Source organism: Caenorhabditis remanei, chromosome IV, assembly GCF_010183535.1.
Source record: "Caenorhabditis remanei strain PX506 chromosome IV, whole genome shotgun sequence".
In the NCBI taxonomy this organism is placed as follows: Eukaryota; Metazoa; Nematoda; class Chromadorea; order Rhabditida; family Rhabditidae; genus Caenorhabditis; species Caenorhabditis remanei.
Genome location: NC_071331.1, coordinates 7,041,370 through 7,056,741, shown reverse-complemented (window position 1 = coordinate 7,056,741; position 15,372 = coordinate 7,041,370). Strand labels below are relative to the sequence as shown.

Below are 15,372 nucleotides of genomic sequence, written 5' to 3'. Positions count from 1 at the left end.
GAAGTCGATGAAGCAGATATTCTGTTTCATGATTATCACAAAGTTAATAGTTTTATAGCGTCTGTAATTTTCTTTTCCATCCAAATTCTAGCCAAGAATCATCCTTTTTTTTCTGATCTAGAGAACATCACGACAGAATACTCAAAGTCAGGTTTCAATAATTCATTTTTTGTGACTAAAGGAAATTAGCAGAAAAAAATGGAGTCATAGTTTCAGAATAATAGAATAACAGATAGGAAGAAAGGAATTTACCAGCTTCATTGTTTCGATTTTCTGATTTTAACAAACAAGGTTTGACTGAAATACTCTGCTGAATTGTCAGTAAAATATAAGACTCAAAAACTTTTAGAATAGACATGTTGAAACAGAAAAATTTGAACAAATATGTAGGACGCTTCCAAAATGTGACCAAAAAATGTTCAATCTGACGCTTTTTTTTGTCCGTTTTCTATTTGAAAAAATTTAAAACATATTGTTTCACTATCTGCACAAAATATTTATTAAACCCGTTTTATCAGTTCCGATATTTTAATTTCCAGTTTGCATAACTAGAACTTTAGCAGAAGCCCTTCTAAATTCTAACCAAAAATCTTTTATTTTTTCTCATCCAGAGAGCATGATGACCCCATCACGACAGAATACTCAAAGTCAGGTTTCAATAATTCATCAGATCATCATTCATCACTATTTCTCCCCATATTTTTTTCAGTCGACAACTAGTCTCACTGGTTGATAAAACAGCGACGACTTTTGACCTGAGAGAACCCTTCCTTGCAAAAAAATTAAACAATGACCTCCGAAAAGAAATCATCGACTACTACAACAATCCCAATGCCGAATCCCGTAAGTTGTTCTCTCGTCTCTATCAATCTTTATCAAAAAGAACTTGTTTTTTTTGTCTGTGTTTTGTTCTTTACTTCTGTTCCCTCCCCCTCTCCATAGAAATTTTGTGTACAGTCTCTGGAGGTGGGAATCACAAAAAGAAGCGAAGAGAGTGTGTTCCAATTCTATCTCTTTCCCATTTCTCTATTTTCTTTAGAAACCACGGTTGTCCGCAATGACCGTCAATTACAATCAGGAAGTGTCTTCTGTCAATTCGTTCACGTTCGTGAAGTTGTTAATGACGTAAGTGAGACTAATCTTTAGGAGGAAGTAAATTGGTTATGAAAATGTTTGGGTTTCATGATATCATTTTCTTGGCGGGAAATTGGAGACGGCTGTTATAAGATTGACATAATTATTGTACCGAAATATCAAGCAAATATATTTTTTTAAATGTGGGTACAGGATGTTGTGAAACTAGACATTTTAAAACTGAACAAACGTTTGAGAAGTAAGATATCGAAAAGCTAAAATTGGGATTGTCTCTCAAGGAAAATCTTTCAAACGATCTGTAAATTAAGTCATATATATTTTTGGTATAATGTTTTAAAATTCCTTATTGAAATATAATGAGTCATTGAAACAGTATTTTTGTTTTCAAATTTTCGAAACAAATAATGATTTTTTCATGATAACCGATTGTGTCGAAAGCTTATGTAATTCCTGTAACCGAAAATAATATTTTACTGGGTGAGTGATTAAAGCAAAAAATTGGAATTATACTGTTCCTAGTAACTTTTGAATTTTTTAAAATTTTGCTAAACAATACTGTTTTGGTCGCTTAAAAACACTTTTTGAAACTTTGAGTGGGGGTCGAATTGAGCCATAAACAATGTTTTTTTAGTTCGTACTTGAAATATAATTAGTCATTGAAACAGCGGAACCAATTTTTTTTCTGAAATTTTCAAAACAATATTGCTATTTCATGACTTTAATGAAACCTAGTCCGCAGTCCATTCCTTGATTGCTTCTTCTTGATGTCAACCAATTTTTCTGAATATTTTTAAAGAACAGATCTTTTCTAATAGAATTGGTGTTCATAGAAGTTACTGTATCTTCAGTACATGAAATTGACAGGCGCAAAGTTTGTATTTGTTCCTGCAGTTGTTATAGCTACATGACTCGATTTTGCTTATACTAATTTTTTTTAAAGAACTACCAGCTAGTCAGAAAATAATCAGAAATTTGTTTACTTCCTGCAACAGAAATTAATATTTTACTGGGTCAGTGGTGGAATCAAGTATAAAAGATTGCTCTGTTTCTAGTAAGTTGTGAATTGTTGAAATTCTGTTAAACAACACTGTGATTAGTTTACCTTTTTTGTAGCAGTAGATTATTCTTATCTACTGGGTCAGTGGTCGAAACGTAATTTTTGAATTTTTGAAATTTTGTTAAATAAAACTTTAGCGTGCATGAGCAGTGTTAGTTGTTCACAATACCATCTGAAACTAACAATGTAACTCGATTCCGGAATAAAATAACTTTTGTGAAACAGCGACAAAATTATCTTCCAGATGGCGCGGTTCGATTTGGAAATCCGTTCGATGGGAGCTGACAATGTGGATTCTTGCATTTGCAGTTGTACAGTGCTTCTATCGGTATTTGATGACAGAGAATCAGCAAAGGTAGGTTGTATTGTACGTTAAGCAAATTGATAAGACAAATGTTCTTATATCAACTTTTTGAAACATCACTTTTCCAGATTTTTCGAATACGCTGCTATCCATCTGAACGTCCGTCTTGTCCATATTCCTCTCACGTTCATGCTCGGATTCTTTGTTACAATTGTGGTCGATAGATGGAGATCAGTCTTTACAAATATTGGATTTATTGAGAAGTAGGTCACCCACTTAAAGCCTTATACACATTTTCATTTTCCATTTTCCAGCGTTGCTCTATCCGTCGGCACCCTGGTCGCTGGCACTGACCATGCTGCAAAAGTGCTCCGCCGCACTATCATCCGCTACCTAGTCCTCTCTCAAGTCTTGGTTCTCCGTGATATCTCAATGAGAGTCAGAAGAAGATTCCCTTCCATGGAATCGTTAGTCACTGAGGGATTCTTGTATAGAGATGAGCTGGAAAAGATGTATAAATGCGAGACAATGTATAATAAGTACTGGTTGCCGACTCATTGGGCGAACCAGCTGGTTCATAAAGCAATGTTTGAAACGAAGAATGTCGACTCCGTGCAGAGTATGAACTCGGTGTTGATGGTAAGGGAAGAGGTATGGGTCACAGAATAAATCGGAGATTTCAGAACATAAAAGACTTCCGTCAATCTATGGAAATGTTGACAAAATACGATTGGGTACCTATTCCAATTGCTTATCCACAGGTAAAAATCCATCTAACCCTACGATTACTAACACCTAATTAGGCGATAAAAAATAATTATTGTGAAACACATTTAATTTTTCAGGTCGTCTTCCTGGCAGTCCGTGTCTACTTCATAATCTGTCTGATTTCTCGTCAATATCTTCTATCTGCTCCACCAACTGAGGCTCAATCAATCGTTCCAATCATGACAATTCTACAATTTGTGTTTTTCGTCGGGTGGATGAAGGTGGGTATCTTTTTAGAAGGTTTGCTACAAGTCGGGCATAGGAGAGCAGCTTTCAGATATTTGCCGTTCCTCTATTCTTTCAATTTTTTGAATGTATTCTTTTCATTAGTGCTTTCAGTGGTGTAACGATTTGGTTTACGATTTCAATAATTATAGGCACGAATTTCGATAAATCATACAGGTTTTCCTTAAATTCGGGTAGCACTTCTTCACCATCCCGGTTCTTGCAAGTGCGAATGAGTTTTTGGAAAATCGCTAGATTTTAAATGTCTCCACAATTAAGATGTTCGTTAAAAGAATAAAAATTAATTTTTTTTTAAACTCCCTCTGCTTCATTGTATATCTGAAACAGTACCTCATTTTGCAGGTCGCCGAAGCTCTCCTCAACCCACTTGGTGAAGATGACGATGACTTTGAGTGTAACTGGCTTATCGACAGAAATATGTCAACTGGAATCGAGATTGTCGACACGTGTCATGACTCGTGTCCACCTTTGAAATTAGAGGAACCGGATGATGAGAAAGGAACGATGTACTGGTGCCAGTGAGTTGAATTTTCTTCTCTGTTTCGGAGTTTCTGTTTTTTTGCTATTCTTGGTGGATTGATTGTTGAGTTGATTCAAAAATTAAGCTGTTTTTTCAGTCCAACAAAGAATGGGTCCCAAGCGCCACCCACTGCAGTTGCAATCTCTCAACACAAGAATCCATTCGCGAAAGTTTTGAATATGGTACACCCTACGACGCCTGAATCGTCGCCTCCTTCCTATCGTTTGAATGTTCCGAAACAATAAATATTTATATGAGGATTACTGTTTTATTTGTGATGTTTTGTAAAAAGGATTCCTCGGTAAATCAATTCAACACAAGACTGTTCTTGTATGAGAAATGTAAACTGAAATTTTTTTTCGGTTTTTGCAGTGTAATTTAAGAGAACTAATTATGTGAAAAGGCAATAGACGGTAATTAAAGGACAGTACTTTTCTATTTAAAATTTTCAGTTTCCTGATACGTCACAAAGATCATGAAGCCGTAAAAATTTACACTTGAATCTAGAAAATCATGTCTGTTTCGAAAATATTTTAGTTTTTGTTCACTTTATTGATAAGTAATAGATGATGCTTGTTATTTTCCAAAAAAACTTCGTAACCTTAACATTTTCTTCAATAATATACATACATTTTATAACATCATTGTAACATTCGATTGTTTTATTACTGCACTGAAAAAACAGGAATTCTGTATTGAAGCCTCACTGTTTCAGAATTCTGTTTTCAGAACATTCGTTCAGTCTTAATCCCCTCTGAACGGCAAAAATTGCCTTTTATATAGTGTAATTAACTGTTTCATAACAACTGTAAAATGATGATAAAATTGCTTTGTTTGCTGCGGTTGTACCTCCTACTCATACAAATTTTCTAGTTTCGAAATCTAAATTTTCTAGAAAAGTCTTCAGGCTCAAACTGTTCTAAATGTAAAAAAAAATCAATCTGCTAAAAAAATGGAGGGAACATCAAAAGTTATTCCGAATAATAAAAAAATTGTTGAATGCATCAAATTACGGTACTTGAAAAACAGAAATTTAGTGTTTATCTCGGACACAATGAACTAGAGAAAAGTTAAAATATTTTCTTTTTAAAAAAGTAGTTATCAATTTGATTAATCTCCAAATGTTATTGCTGAGTATTCAGAAAAATCTACCTTGCATTTGTTGAAAACAACATATTAAATTTAAGTAACCGAAGGAACTAAAAAAATAACTACGAAACGGTAATCTCAATCGGCCAGATCTTCAAACTTCTGGAAAAAACAGGAGTGTTCAGCAAGTATTCGGGCTTTTTTGAGGTGCCCACCACACAGAAGTGCGAGGATCGCGAAAACGCGCTTCGTCCCACAATGGTTGGTATGGTGCCGAAAATACACCTAAGTGCCAAATTAAAATTTTACGTTTATTTATCGTATCATCTAATATAAATCGCGACACGAATCCAAAAATTGAAATCTTTTGATTGCGGATCTTATGTCTCGCGCCCCTGTGCACAATTTGTAAGATAATTATCATGTGTTTTCTGTTTCAGAATGATTTTTTGTGAACACTATGTATTGATGTTGCATATTGATCTTGACCTTTAATTAGGAATCTGTTGAAATAAAAACTCAATGACCGCTCCCCCCATTTACTATTAGTACACCACCTTCCTTCCCCTCGTTTCTCTAAAAAAGTTCATATAAAAATGGGGTCACTGGTCTATTCTAAACCAGCATAGAGTCTGCGATCTGGATTTCAACAATAAAATTATCCCGATCTGAAAATTTGTATTCACTAAAACGGAACATTTTTATGGAAGTCCACAGCTACTAACATTGAAATAGAAAAATTCACTTTTTCGTATATTCAAATAATCAATTAGGAAGATTAATTTGTTATTTTACGTTTTAGAAGCACGAGTTTTCCTACAAAACCAAAAATACAACACTTCCTCTTTTTTTACAAACTTACTTCTGTTGTTTAGTGGACTGACTAGTGCTTTTCTGAAAGTTCTGTATCAAATGTTCCTTATCAGTGAAGTTATGAGGATGATGTATTATAGTTGTTGTACGAAAATATATTCAATGATAGAAACACTGAAAATGTTTTTCCAGAACACTGAAAATGTTATTGCTGAAACCTGATAATTAATACAATTCGAGTTGTGAAAAAAAGAACACTTACACCATCGGGAAGATAATTGGTCCTGCACAGATCTGAGCGATAGAGAAGATTTCAGACGCTTTGAAGACTTTGACACCGTTTTCTGATAATTCGGATCTGGAAGATTCGAAAACAATCAAAATGGAATGAGATGGAAATAAATAAATATTATTAATGAAACTGAAAAGTAAATTTTCCAGTTTCATGAAAGTTGTAATTCTATAATTGTTTTTTCCTTCTTAATATGTCAATCGAATTTTAAAAACTTACATTTCCATTTTGAACCATTGCAATCTCTCAAAACTGAACTCAATCGCCAAGAAATCCTCCAAAACAGCCATGTCATTAGTTCCCAATCGATCGGTTTCTGTGATCTGACTTCTATATTGAAGAGACAGAAAATAAGGTCACATTATTGAAGCAGAAAGAAGTCCTACTAAAACTCAACCACAAGTGTAACTTTTATTACTCACTTGGAACGGAATTATCTGAAACAAAACTAATTTTCACTAATTTTATGCAATTCAGCAATGTTAGAATGATGGGAGATGTAAAAGAAACAGGCTGAAACCGCGAGTTTTTTTTGCCTTTTACTGTAGAAGGTGAATCAACAATTATAGAAAACTGAATATTAGAATAGAACGTTTCCTAGACACTCCTATACATTTTATGTCTCAAGTATTTTCTGTTTCACCAAGTTGTAAAAAACTTCAGTTACCGTAAATACTGTATTATAACGGCATGCCGTTATATTTTTCAACTGCATTCCACAGAAATTTTTTGGATTCAGAAACTTCGTAAAATTAAACGAAAAACTTTTTTTGAACGTTCTATTTGCCGATAAAGAAGTTACTGATCACTCAGTTTCTAATCAGAACCAAGAATAAACACCCTGATGATCATATTCATGAATTCTGAGTATAGAGGGGGTGCCGTTGTATTACAGGTGTCGTTCTATTACAGGTGCCGTTATAATACAGTATTTACGGTAACTCCTTCAGAATTTTTTTCTGGACCAGTAATTATTGTACTATATTTCATATGAACTACATAATTATGACTCCACAACATAAGGAACGGTTGAAAACTCAGATACCGTAAATACTGTATTATAACGGCACCTGTAATAGAACGACACCTGTAATACAACGGCACCCCCTCTATACTCAGAATTCATGAATATGATCATCAGGGTGTTTATTCTTGGTTCTGATTAGAAACTGAGTGATCAGTAACTTCTTTATCGGCAAATAGAACGTTCAAAAAAAGTTTTTCGTTTAATTTTACGAAGTTTCTGAATCCAAAAAATTTCTGTGGAATGCAGTTGAAAAATATAACGGCATGCCGTTATAATACAGTATTTACGGTAATCAGAAAGGCACGAGGCGCTCGAAGTTCGTAAGAGAAGAATAAATGTTTTTTGTTTGATTTCGTTAGAAAGAATTCGTTTCCATTAAACGTACAAAAAGGTACAAAACCTGATTAAAGGGGGAGTGCGTTATTTTCAGTTATTCAACCTTTTCAATATGAAGCGATGAAGAATTCTTGGAGGTTAGTAAAGAATAGGTTCAAAAACGTTATGAGCTTTTTACAGTCGATTTTCACTTTCACGTGCCCAGCGAGAATTTTCAATTGTAATTTCTGAAAAAAATGTGCATAAAAAGGGGTTAATTTTTCTTTGGAAGTCCATAACTACTTTTATTTGCTTTTTGGACCTTGTTCGACCTACGAGAAAAAGCTATCCATTGATCATCTGACTGTTATTTATAAAAAATAAGTTTCAGAAACTGTAAATTTTTGCATTGGATTCATTTTATTGTTCCGATCCAAGCCTAGTGTTTGTCCAAATCAATATCTCAAGTAGAGATGTCGGTCTATTAGAGAGAATACGGTAACTCTACTCTAGGTCTGCAGCTATACAAAATCAGTTCATGCCATTCCTCTCAAACGATTGCGTTCAGTAACGTTTTCAAGACCACAGCTGCTAAATATGTGATCATTGAATATATTTTATATCAAGTATTTGAAACATCATTTTTCCAGATTTTTCGAATACGCTGCTATCCATCTGAACGTCCGTCTTGTCCATATTCCTCTCACGTTCATGCTCGGATTCTTTGTTACGATAGTAGTGGATAGATGGAGATCAGTCTTTACAAATATTGGATTTATTGAGAAGTATGTCACCCACTTTGAACCTAATGCACATTTTCTATTCTCCAGCGTTGCTCTATCCGTCGGCACCTTAGTCGCTGGCACTGACCACGCTGCAAAAGTGCTCCGCCGCACTATCATCCGCTACCTAGTCCTCTCTCAAGTCTTGGTTCTCCGTGATATCTTTATGAGAGTCCGAAGAAGATTCCCTTCTATGGAATCATTAGTCACTGAGGGATTCTTGTATAGGGATGAGCTGGAAAATATGTATAAATGCGAGACAATGTATAATAAGTACTGGTTGCCGACTCATTGGGCGAACCAGCTGGTTCATAAAGCAATGTTTGAAACGAAGAATGTGGATTCCGTGCAGAGTATGAACTCGGTGTTGATGGTAAGAGAAGAGGTATGGGTCACAGAATAAATCGATTACTAACACCTATTTACGCGATAAAAGAATAACTGATTGTGAAACACATATAATTTTTCAGGTCGTCTTTCTAGCAGTCCGTGTCTACTTCCTAATCTGTCTGATTTCTCGTCAATACCTTCTATCTGCTCCACCAATTGAAGCTCAATCAATCGTTCCAATCATGGCAATTCTACAATTCGTGTTTTTCGCCGGGTGGATGAAGGTGGGTATCTTCTTAGCAGCCTTGCTACGGGCCGGGCCGGGCACAGCAGCTTTCAGTAACTTGCCATTACTCGAATCCTAAACAGGAATCTTTTACTGTTTTTATTAGGGGTTATAGGATTTCAATAATTTTAGACACGAATTTCCATATTTCAAACAGAGTTTCCTCCAAACGAATTCCTTAAAATATTCAAAATCGGGTAGCCCGGGCAGGTACACTCTTTCACCAGCCCGGCTTTCACAACTGTGTATCTTAGGTAATCAGTTTTTCTTATTTTTGGTACACTTTACTACTGATTTCTAGAACAAACGAATTTCCGAAAATCCACTGAACCGGCCCGGCCCGGCCTGAAGGCCCGACTTCAAATAAAAAATACCGATCTTTTTTCCAAACATTTTCATTTTTTCAATTTTTGTGAACATTTATGATGATTTTTCAGAATTTCTTGTCGAAAATTTGACTTTTTCGCGAAAAAATTGAATTTTTGCGCAAATTTTCCGATCCTTATTTTTAACGACATTTTAAGTGGCTCGACAATTATGGCGTCTAGTGTAAGAATCAAAACTTACTGATTTTTTTGAAATTCCCTCTGCTTCATTGTATATCTGAAACAGTATCGCATTTCATTTTTGCAGGTCGCCGAAGCTCTCCTCAACCCACTTGGTGAAGATGACGATGACTTTGAGTGTAACTGGCTTATCGACAGAAATATGTCAACTGGAATCGAGATTGTCGACACGTGTCATGACTCGTGTCCACCTTTGAAATTAGAGGAACCGGATGATGAGAAAGGAACGATGTACTGGTGCCAGTGAGTTGAATTTCTTTCTCTGTTTCGAAATTTCTGTTTTTGCGATTCTTGGTGGATTGATTGTTGAGTTGATCCAAAAATTAAGCTGTGTTTTCAGTCCAACAAAAAATGGGTCTCAAGCGCCACCCACTGCAGTTGCAATCTCTCAACACAACAATCCATTTGCGAAAGTGTTGAATATGGTACACTCGACGACGCCTGAATCGTCGCCTCCTTCTTATCGTTTGGATGTTCCGAAACAATAAATATTTATGAGGATTACTGTTTTATTTGTGATGTTTTGAAAAAAGGATTCCTCAGTAAATCAATGCGAGTGTTTTTACATTAAAAACTTGAAATTTTCGGCAAACAAAACCTCGGTTACCGTAACCAACGCCTTTTATATAGTGTAATGAACTGTTTCATAACAACTGTAAAATGATAATAAAATTGCTTCGTTTGCTGTAGTTGAACCACGGATTTATACAAAATTTCTAGTTTCGAAATCTAAATATTCTAGAAAAGTCTTTAGGCTCACACTGTTCTAAAAGTTAAAATATTTTCTTTAAAAAAAAGTAGTTATCAATTTGATTAATCTCGAAATGTTATTGCTGAGTATTCAGAAAAATCTACCTCCCATTTGTTGAAAACAACATATTAAATTTAAGTTACCGAAGGAACTAAAAAAATAACTACGAAACGGTGAATTCAATCCTGATTGGTTAAAACTTCTGGAAAAAACAGGAGTATTCAGCAAGGATTCGGGCGTGTGGAGTAAAATCGCGGAAACGCGCTTCGTCCCACAATGGCTGGCAGGGTGCCAAATTGAAATTTTACGTTTATTTGTCGTATCTTTCAATATGAACCGCAACGCACACGCAGCGCAACTCGGAAAAAATTCAAATATTTTCATTGCGGACCTTACGCCTCGCACCCTTGTGCGAAATTTGTTTGATAATTATCATTGTTTTTCTGTTTCAGAGTGATTTTTTGAATGTTGCCTATTGATTTGTAGTTTAGTTTACGTGAGAAATCTGTTGAAATACAAACTCAATGACACCCCCCCCCCACCCCCTACTTACTATTAGTACACCACCTTCCTTCCCTTCTCGTTTCCCCAAAAAAAGTTCATATAAAAATGTATGTGTTTTACTCAAACACCTACCCCTTCCGCCGATTATTCGTCTCGGACGGAGAGAGCTCATTTCACATTTCTATTCATTTCTATTCTCTCCCCGCCCATATGAAATAAGAATCCTCTCACGCGGATCCCCGTCTTATCCAGGACGACAATGAGTCTTCCGTTTTGTAACCATTGGATACCCCCATCCCCATTTTCTTTTTCTTTCCCGAAAACATGAGATATTCATAAACGGGGACATCATTCTTCTTCCCTTTTTTCCGTTTTTTGCTCCTCATTTTCGGCTCAGAAAGTCGAGTCATGAGGGTGGTGTGCACGGCCATGTTTAAAGGATTGAATTTCAGCAAAATGGCTGAGTGCATAGAATTTCTTTTTCTGAATTGGCTTTTTGTCTTTTTTAGAGGAGCAAACTGGTTTTTGAATATTCCCTTTTTTGTTTAGCAGTTTTGGGGATGGGTGGTCAAATCTTTTTTATTTGAACATATCAATTATGTATTTTCTTCAAAGGGGTCAGTTTCTTTGAATCAGTGGTACCAGAAGTTTTATCCCTCGAGTTTATGTCACGACTTATTGTGGATCGAAATAATAAAATTTTCCCGACTTCAAAATTTCTATTTACTGAAACTGACTTTAATTGAAGTCAATAACTACTCGCGTTGAAATACAAAAAATTCCCTTTTTCGTGATTTCGAGTGATCAATTAGGTAGATTAATTTGTGATTGTACTTTTTATAAATTTAAAAAGAGTTTTTCATTAAAAAACCCAAAACTATGTACAGCACTTTTTTTTTACAAACTTCTAATTTTTTAGTGGTCTGACAAGTGCGTTCCTAAAAGTTCTGTGTCAAATGCTTCTTATCTATCCGGATATCCGTAGTAATGTTGATATGATTAGTCGATTAAATGACTCTTTTAGTGAACCAAGTTTCAGCTTCAAGGAAAATTTCTCAACAAACAAGGTCAGGAGTTTTGATTATTCAAGTTTATGCATTTCATGAATTAAAAATTTACTGTTTTATTAGGTTATGTTCTGCCTTTAAAACACGCTGAACCGATGAATTTCAATCTGGACCCTCTGAACTTCAATCTTTCATACAATTCCCAATGTTCTATCCCCCCAATTCCCTTTCTCTCCTCCATTTTTTTGTTACCCTACTCTCCTAAACATACCGCTTACTCTATCCCCCCTCCGATTACATCAAAAATGTATGGTAAACTGGAGAAAAGACAGACGACGGGGCGGTCCCTTGTCTCCCTCCTTTTCTACTAGCTTTGCACATTAAAAACATCATTTTCGGAGGCCCCGGTTATCGTTGTCTCTCATATGAATACATATTCACATTAGGACACATGCCAAATGAGTTATGGCTTAGAAGAAAATGGAGAAGGGAGTTGTTTTTTTTATCCCTGAACCTCTTGACGGAATTGTTTTGTTTTGGTATCTTTTTGAGATTTTGAGAATAGAGAAGCTACAGTAATCCACGGGAGGAGAGTTTCTGATTACTGTTTCTTACATGTTTCAAGAAGCGTTATTTCCTATTTCGTACTGTTGTCTACTCAAAACTTCCGAAACGAATAAGGAATGATATTTTAAAACTTTTTAAAAGAGCCCTGAACGGAGGTTTTTGATGCTCTGTTACCATACAAACTTTCTTGATATTTGAGAAATAAGCCACGCCCCTTTTCAGTTTTCTCTGCTACGATGCCCCCGCGCGTTTTTGAATACATAGCCAAGAAAGAGGGCGTGGCTTGTTTCAAGCGCGGAAACTTCCGCAAGCACAGAATGCCAAGAAAGTTAATTTCGACGACACGTGCTTTTTATTTTCACTTATCGACTTCATTGATGTAGGATATTATCAGTTTTTTTTTTAATTCTCATAAATTATCAATTTTTATACTTACAGTAAAAATTATCCATTACTCTGATAGGATGCCATTCTCTTTTTCGTAAAAGACTTTTCATTATTCAAAACATATATTACTGTATCTAAAGTTATAGAACGCTGATATACTGATAGTGAGGTATTTCTACTAATTAAGTATCCAACAGGAAACAGTTAATCGAATATTCCCTGAATAAGGCAAAAAACTTGTTGAACACGAAATGAAAGAGTGTTTTAAGGTCAACTCCTTCATTTTAACACTGCTACTTATGTGAGATCATTTAACGAATATCTTGTTTCACCGAATTTATTCATATCACATGCTTGTAACAGTTTTCATTCAAATGCAATGAAATGTTTTCCAATTTTCGTTTGTTTTTCTGATGTCAGAACGATGCGCCAGTCAAATAAAAGCTTGGTAAAAACAGATGTCAATCAAGTTCATTTCACTACGGTTTCATAAAATCCGTGTATGTTTTCAAGGGCCTGATGCCAAAATGAATCGTGAATCAACTTAATTTGGCAAGTTTGAATAACGACCTCATTGAAAACTTTGATTTCCATGGTCATTATCAGATGTAACTGAAACTGGAACATCATTTTGTTAGTTTCGATGCAATTTTCTGGATCTATTTTTTATATTTTAGTAATCAGCAAGAGGCTGGAACATCACTAATTGGAATCTTCTGAAACATTAACGTAAGCATGCAAATTTGCTTGTTTAAATTTAATCGCACTCCAGTCCCAAGTTGAATACTCCGTATCCACGAGATTTTCTTGAGATCTTATTTTTTAATTAAAAAAATTATATGTTTCAAAGACTCCATTTTACAAGCTCTTGTAAAATTTGATTTTGATGGGCACTTCATATCTTATCACTAAATAATTTATTTTCAAAAATGTACAAAATTTTTGAAACTGAACAGTTTGTGTCGATATCCGTTCGAACTTTCGACCATTCCTTCTTTCTTTTTTTCTTTTTTCTTCCCCTAGAAAAATACAACGAAATGTGTCATAATAATTACATATTAACACGCACACATGTCTAGAAGAACTTGGTGTCTCCACACACATATTCCAAATAAAACACGCATTTTCTATTCATTTTTCTCTTCTTTAGCGGAAATAAAAAACGACTAGATATCCGGTGTTCCAGCCATCTGGAAGCTAATTTCTCAGCATTCGTCCTCGCTTTTCCGCAATTTCTTCATCTTTTTTGCCTCTTTTGTAGGACATATTCATTTCTTCATATTTCAATGTTTCCCTTTTACATAGTTTAAAACTTATAGAAACACTTTTCAGAATCCTATCGCTTCATGATGATTCAATCCTAATAGATTCATTTTGAGAACAGTGAATTTTATTTTTCTTAAGATTTAAGGGATGTCGTGTCTTTCATATCAGCCTGACACTCCTTTTACAACCACGCTCTACCGAAACGCTAATATTTTTTCGGTTTCAATCCTTTCCCAATTATTTTCAAACGAAAAGCATACGATCCTCCCCTTTTAACTCGAATGAGGTTAATAATTTTGTAACTCATACTGATTTAGATACTCTCTGCTATTTTCTAAACTTTGCTCAAACATGAAATACCAGCCTGTCTTCCCCGCCTCTGTCTGGCCAGTTCGGTTTTGCCCGCTGGCTCAGTTTCTCTTTTCTTTCCAAAATCGTTGCGGACATCGCCGACAAACAGACAAACACCACTTGTCTTTTTTATATAAGAATGATATAGGAATGATAGTTAATCGAAAAATCAACACATGCTAAAATTCAATCTCATCATAGAATGAGTGAATTGACTACGAACTGATCGCCGAAAGAAAAACTTTTCCTGAAACATGTATGATTTTTAAATATTTTAAATATTAATTCTTAAGTTTATGAAACTGTGACCACTGTGCAAGTTCCGTATACATTTGTTCATGTTTTTCATATGTTTTTTTTTGAAAACTATTATGTCTAGGATTTTCCGATCTCAAATGTTTTTGATGTAAAGCAAAAATTAACGTTTGCTTTACAACTAAAAGCGTTATTCCTTACAGTTTCGAAATAGTTATTTCTAGTTGTAAACATGATCTCTGCAACGAATATTACCACTGGAACAGGTTAAACTCAGAAGAGTGAAACAGAAAAGTTTCCATGACGTGGAAAAAACAGTATAGACATCTTGTCACGCTTCACACCGGTTCAGCACAAGTGATTACAGCTATACACGAAATTCGCAAATTAACGCGTACTACTGACAAACTCGGATACTGTTTCTGGTGGTTAATTTCTAGTTGCTCGCAACAAGTCTTTTTCAGAACATTTTATTTAAGCTAGGTTTTAACTTGACAGTGTCTTGATGTACGAATGGTTTATTCTAAGTGTTTTATCACTATTCTGATCATTTTTGAAGCAATTTAAAAAAAAAAATTTTTTTCTGAAATTTGAATTCTGACAAGGATTCACTTTTGTAGTAACTACGCTCTATCGTAGTCCAGTGAAACTGTTTTCGTTTGGTTAAAAGACCGAAGTTAATGAGACCTGTCCATGCTGTGGCTGTGAAAATATTTTAGAATTGTTTAAAATTAGGTCATATAAATAGAGAAAAACGCGGGCCTTCTAATGGTATAAAAATTACCCTGTTAACG

At 35.0% G+C, this 15,372-nt stretch overlaps 2 protein-coding genes across 2 annotated transcripts; both read left to right on the top strand.

Moving 5' to 3' along the window:
* Window positions 1-789: 789 nt before the first annotated feature.
* On the top strand, window positions 790-4,235 carry GCK72_012667 (uncharacterized protein; the record flags this gene model as incomplete). Its single annotated transcript, XM_053729299.1, has 9 exons — window positions 790-843; window positions 1,040-1,125; window positions 2,397-2,507; window positions 2,585-2,719; window positions 2,771-3,095; window positions 3,140-3,217; window positions 3,302-3,445; window positions 3,813-3,988; window positions 4,088-4,235. The coding sequence occupies 9 exons, from the start codon at window positions 790-792 to the stop codon at window positions 4,233-4,235; spliced, it is 1,257 nt and encodes a 418-aa protein (XP_053584071.1).
* A 2,939-nt stretch (window positions 4,236-7,174) lies between these two features.
* Window positions 7,175-9,978, top strand: GCK72_012666 (uncharacterized protein; the record flags this gene model as incomplete). The annotated part of the gene is made up of 6 exons (XM_053729298.1): window positions 7,175-7,230; window positions 8,177-8,311; window positions 8,357-8,681; window positions 8,779-8,922; window positions 9,558-9,733; window positions 9,831-9,978. 6 exons carry the CDS (start codon window positions 7,175-7,177, stop codon window positions 9,976-9,978), a joined length of 984 nt encoding a protein of 327 aa, XP_053584070.1.
* Between the last annotated feature and the right edge of the window lie 5,394 nt (window positions 9,979-15,372).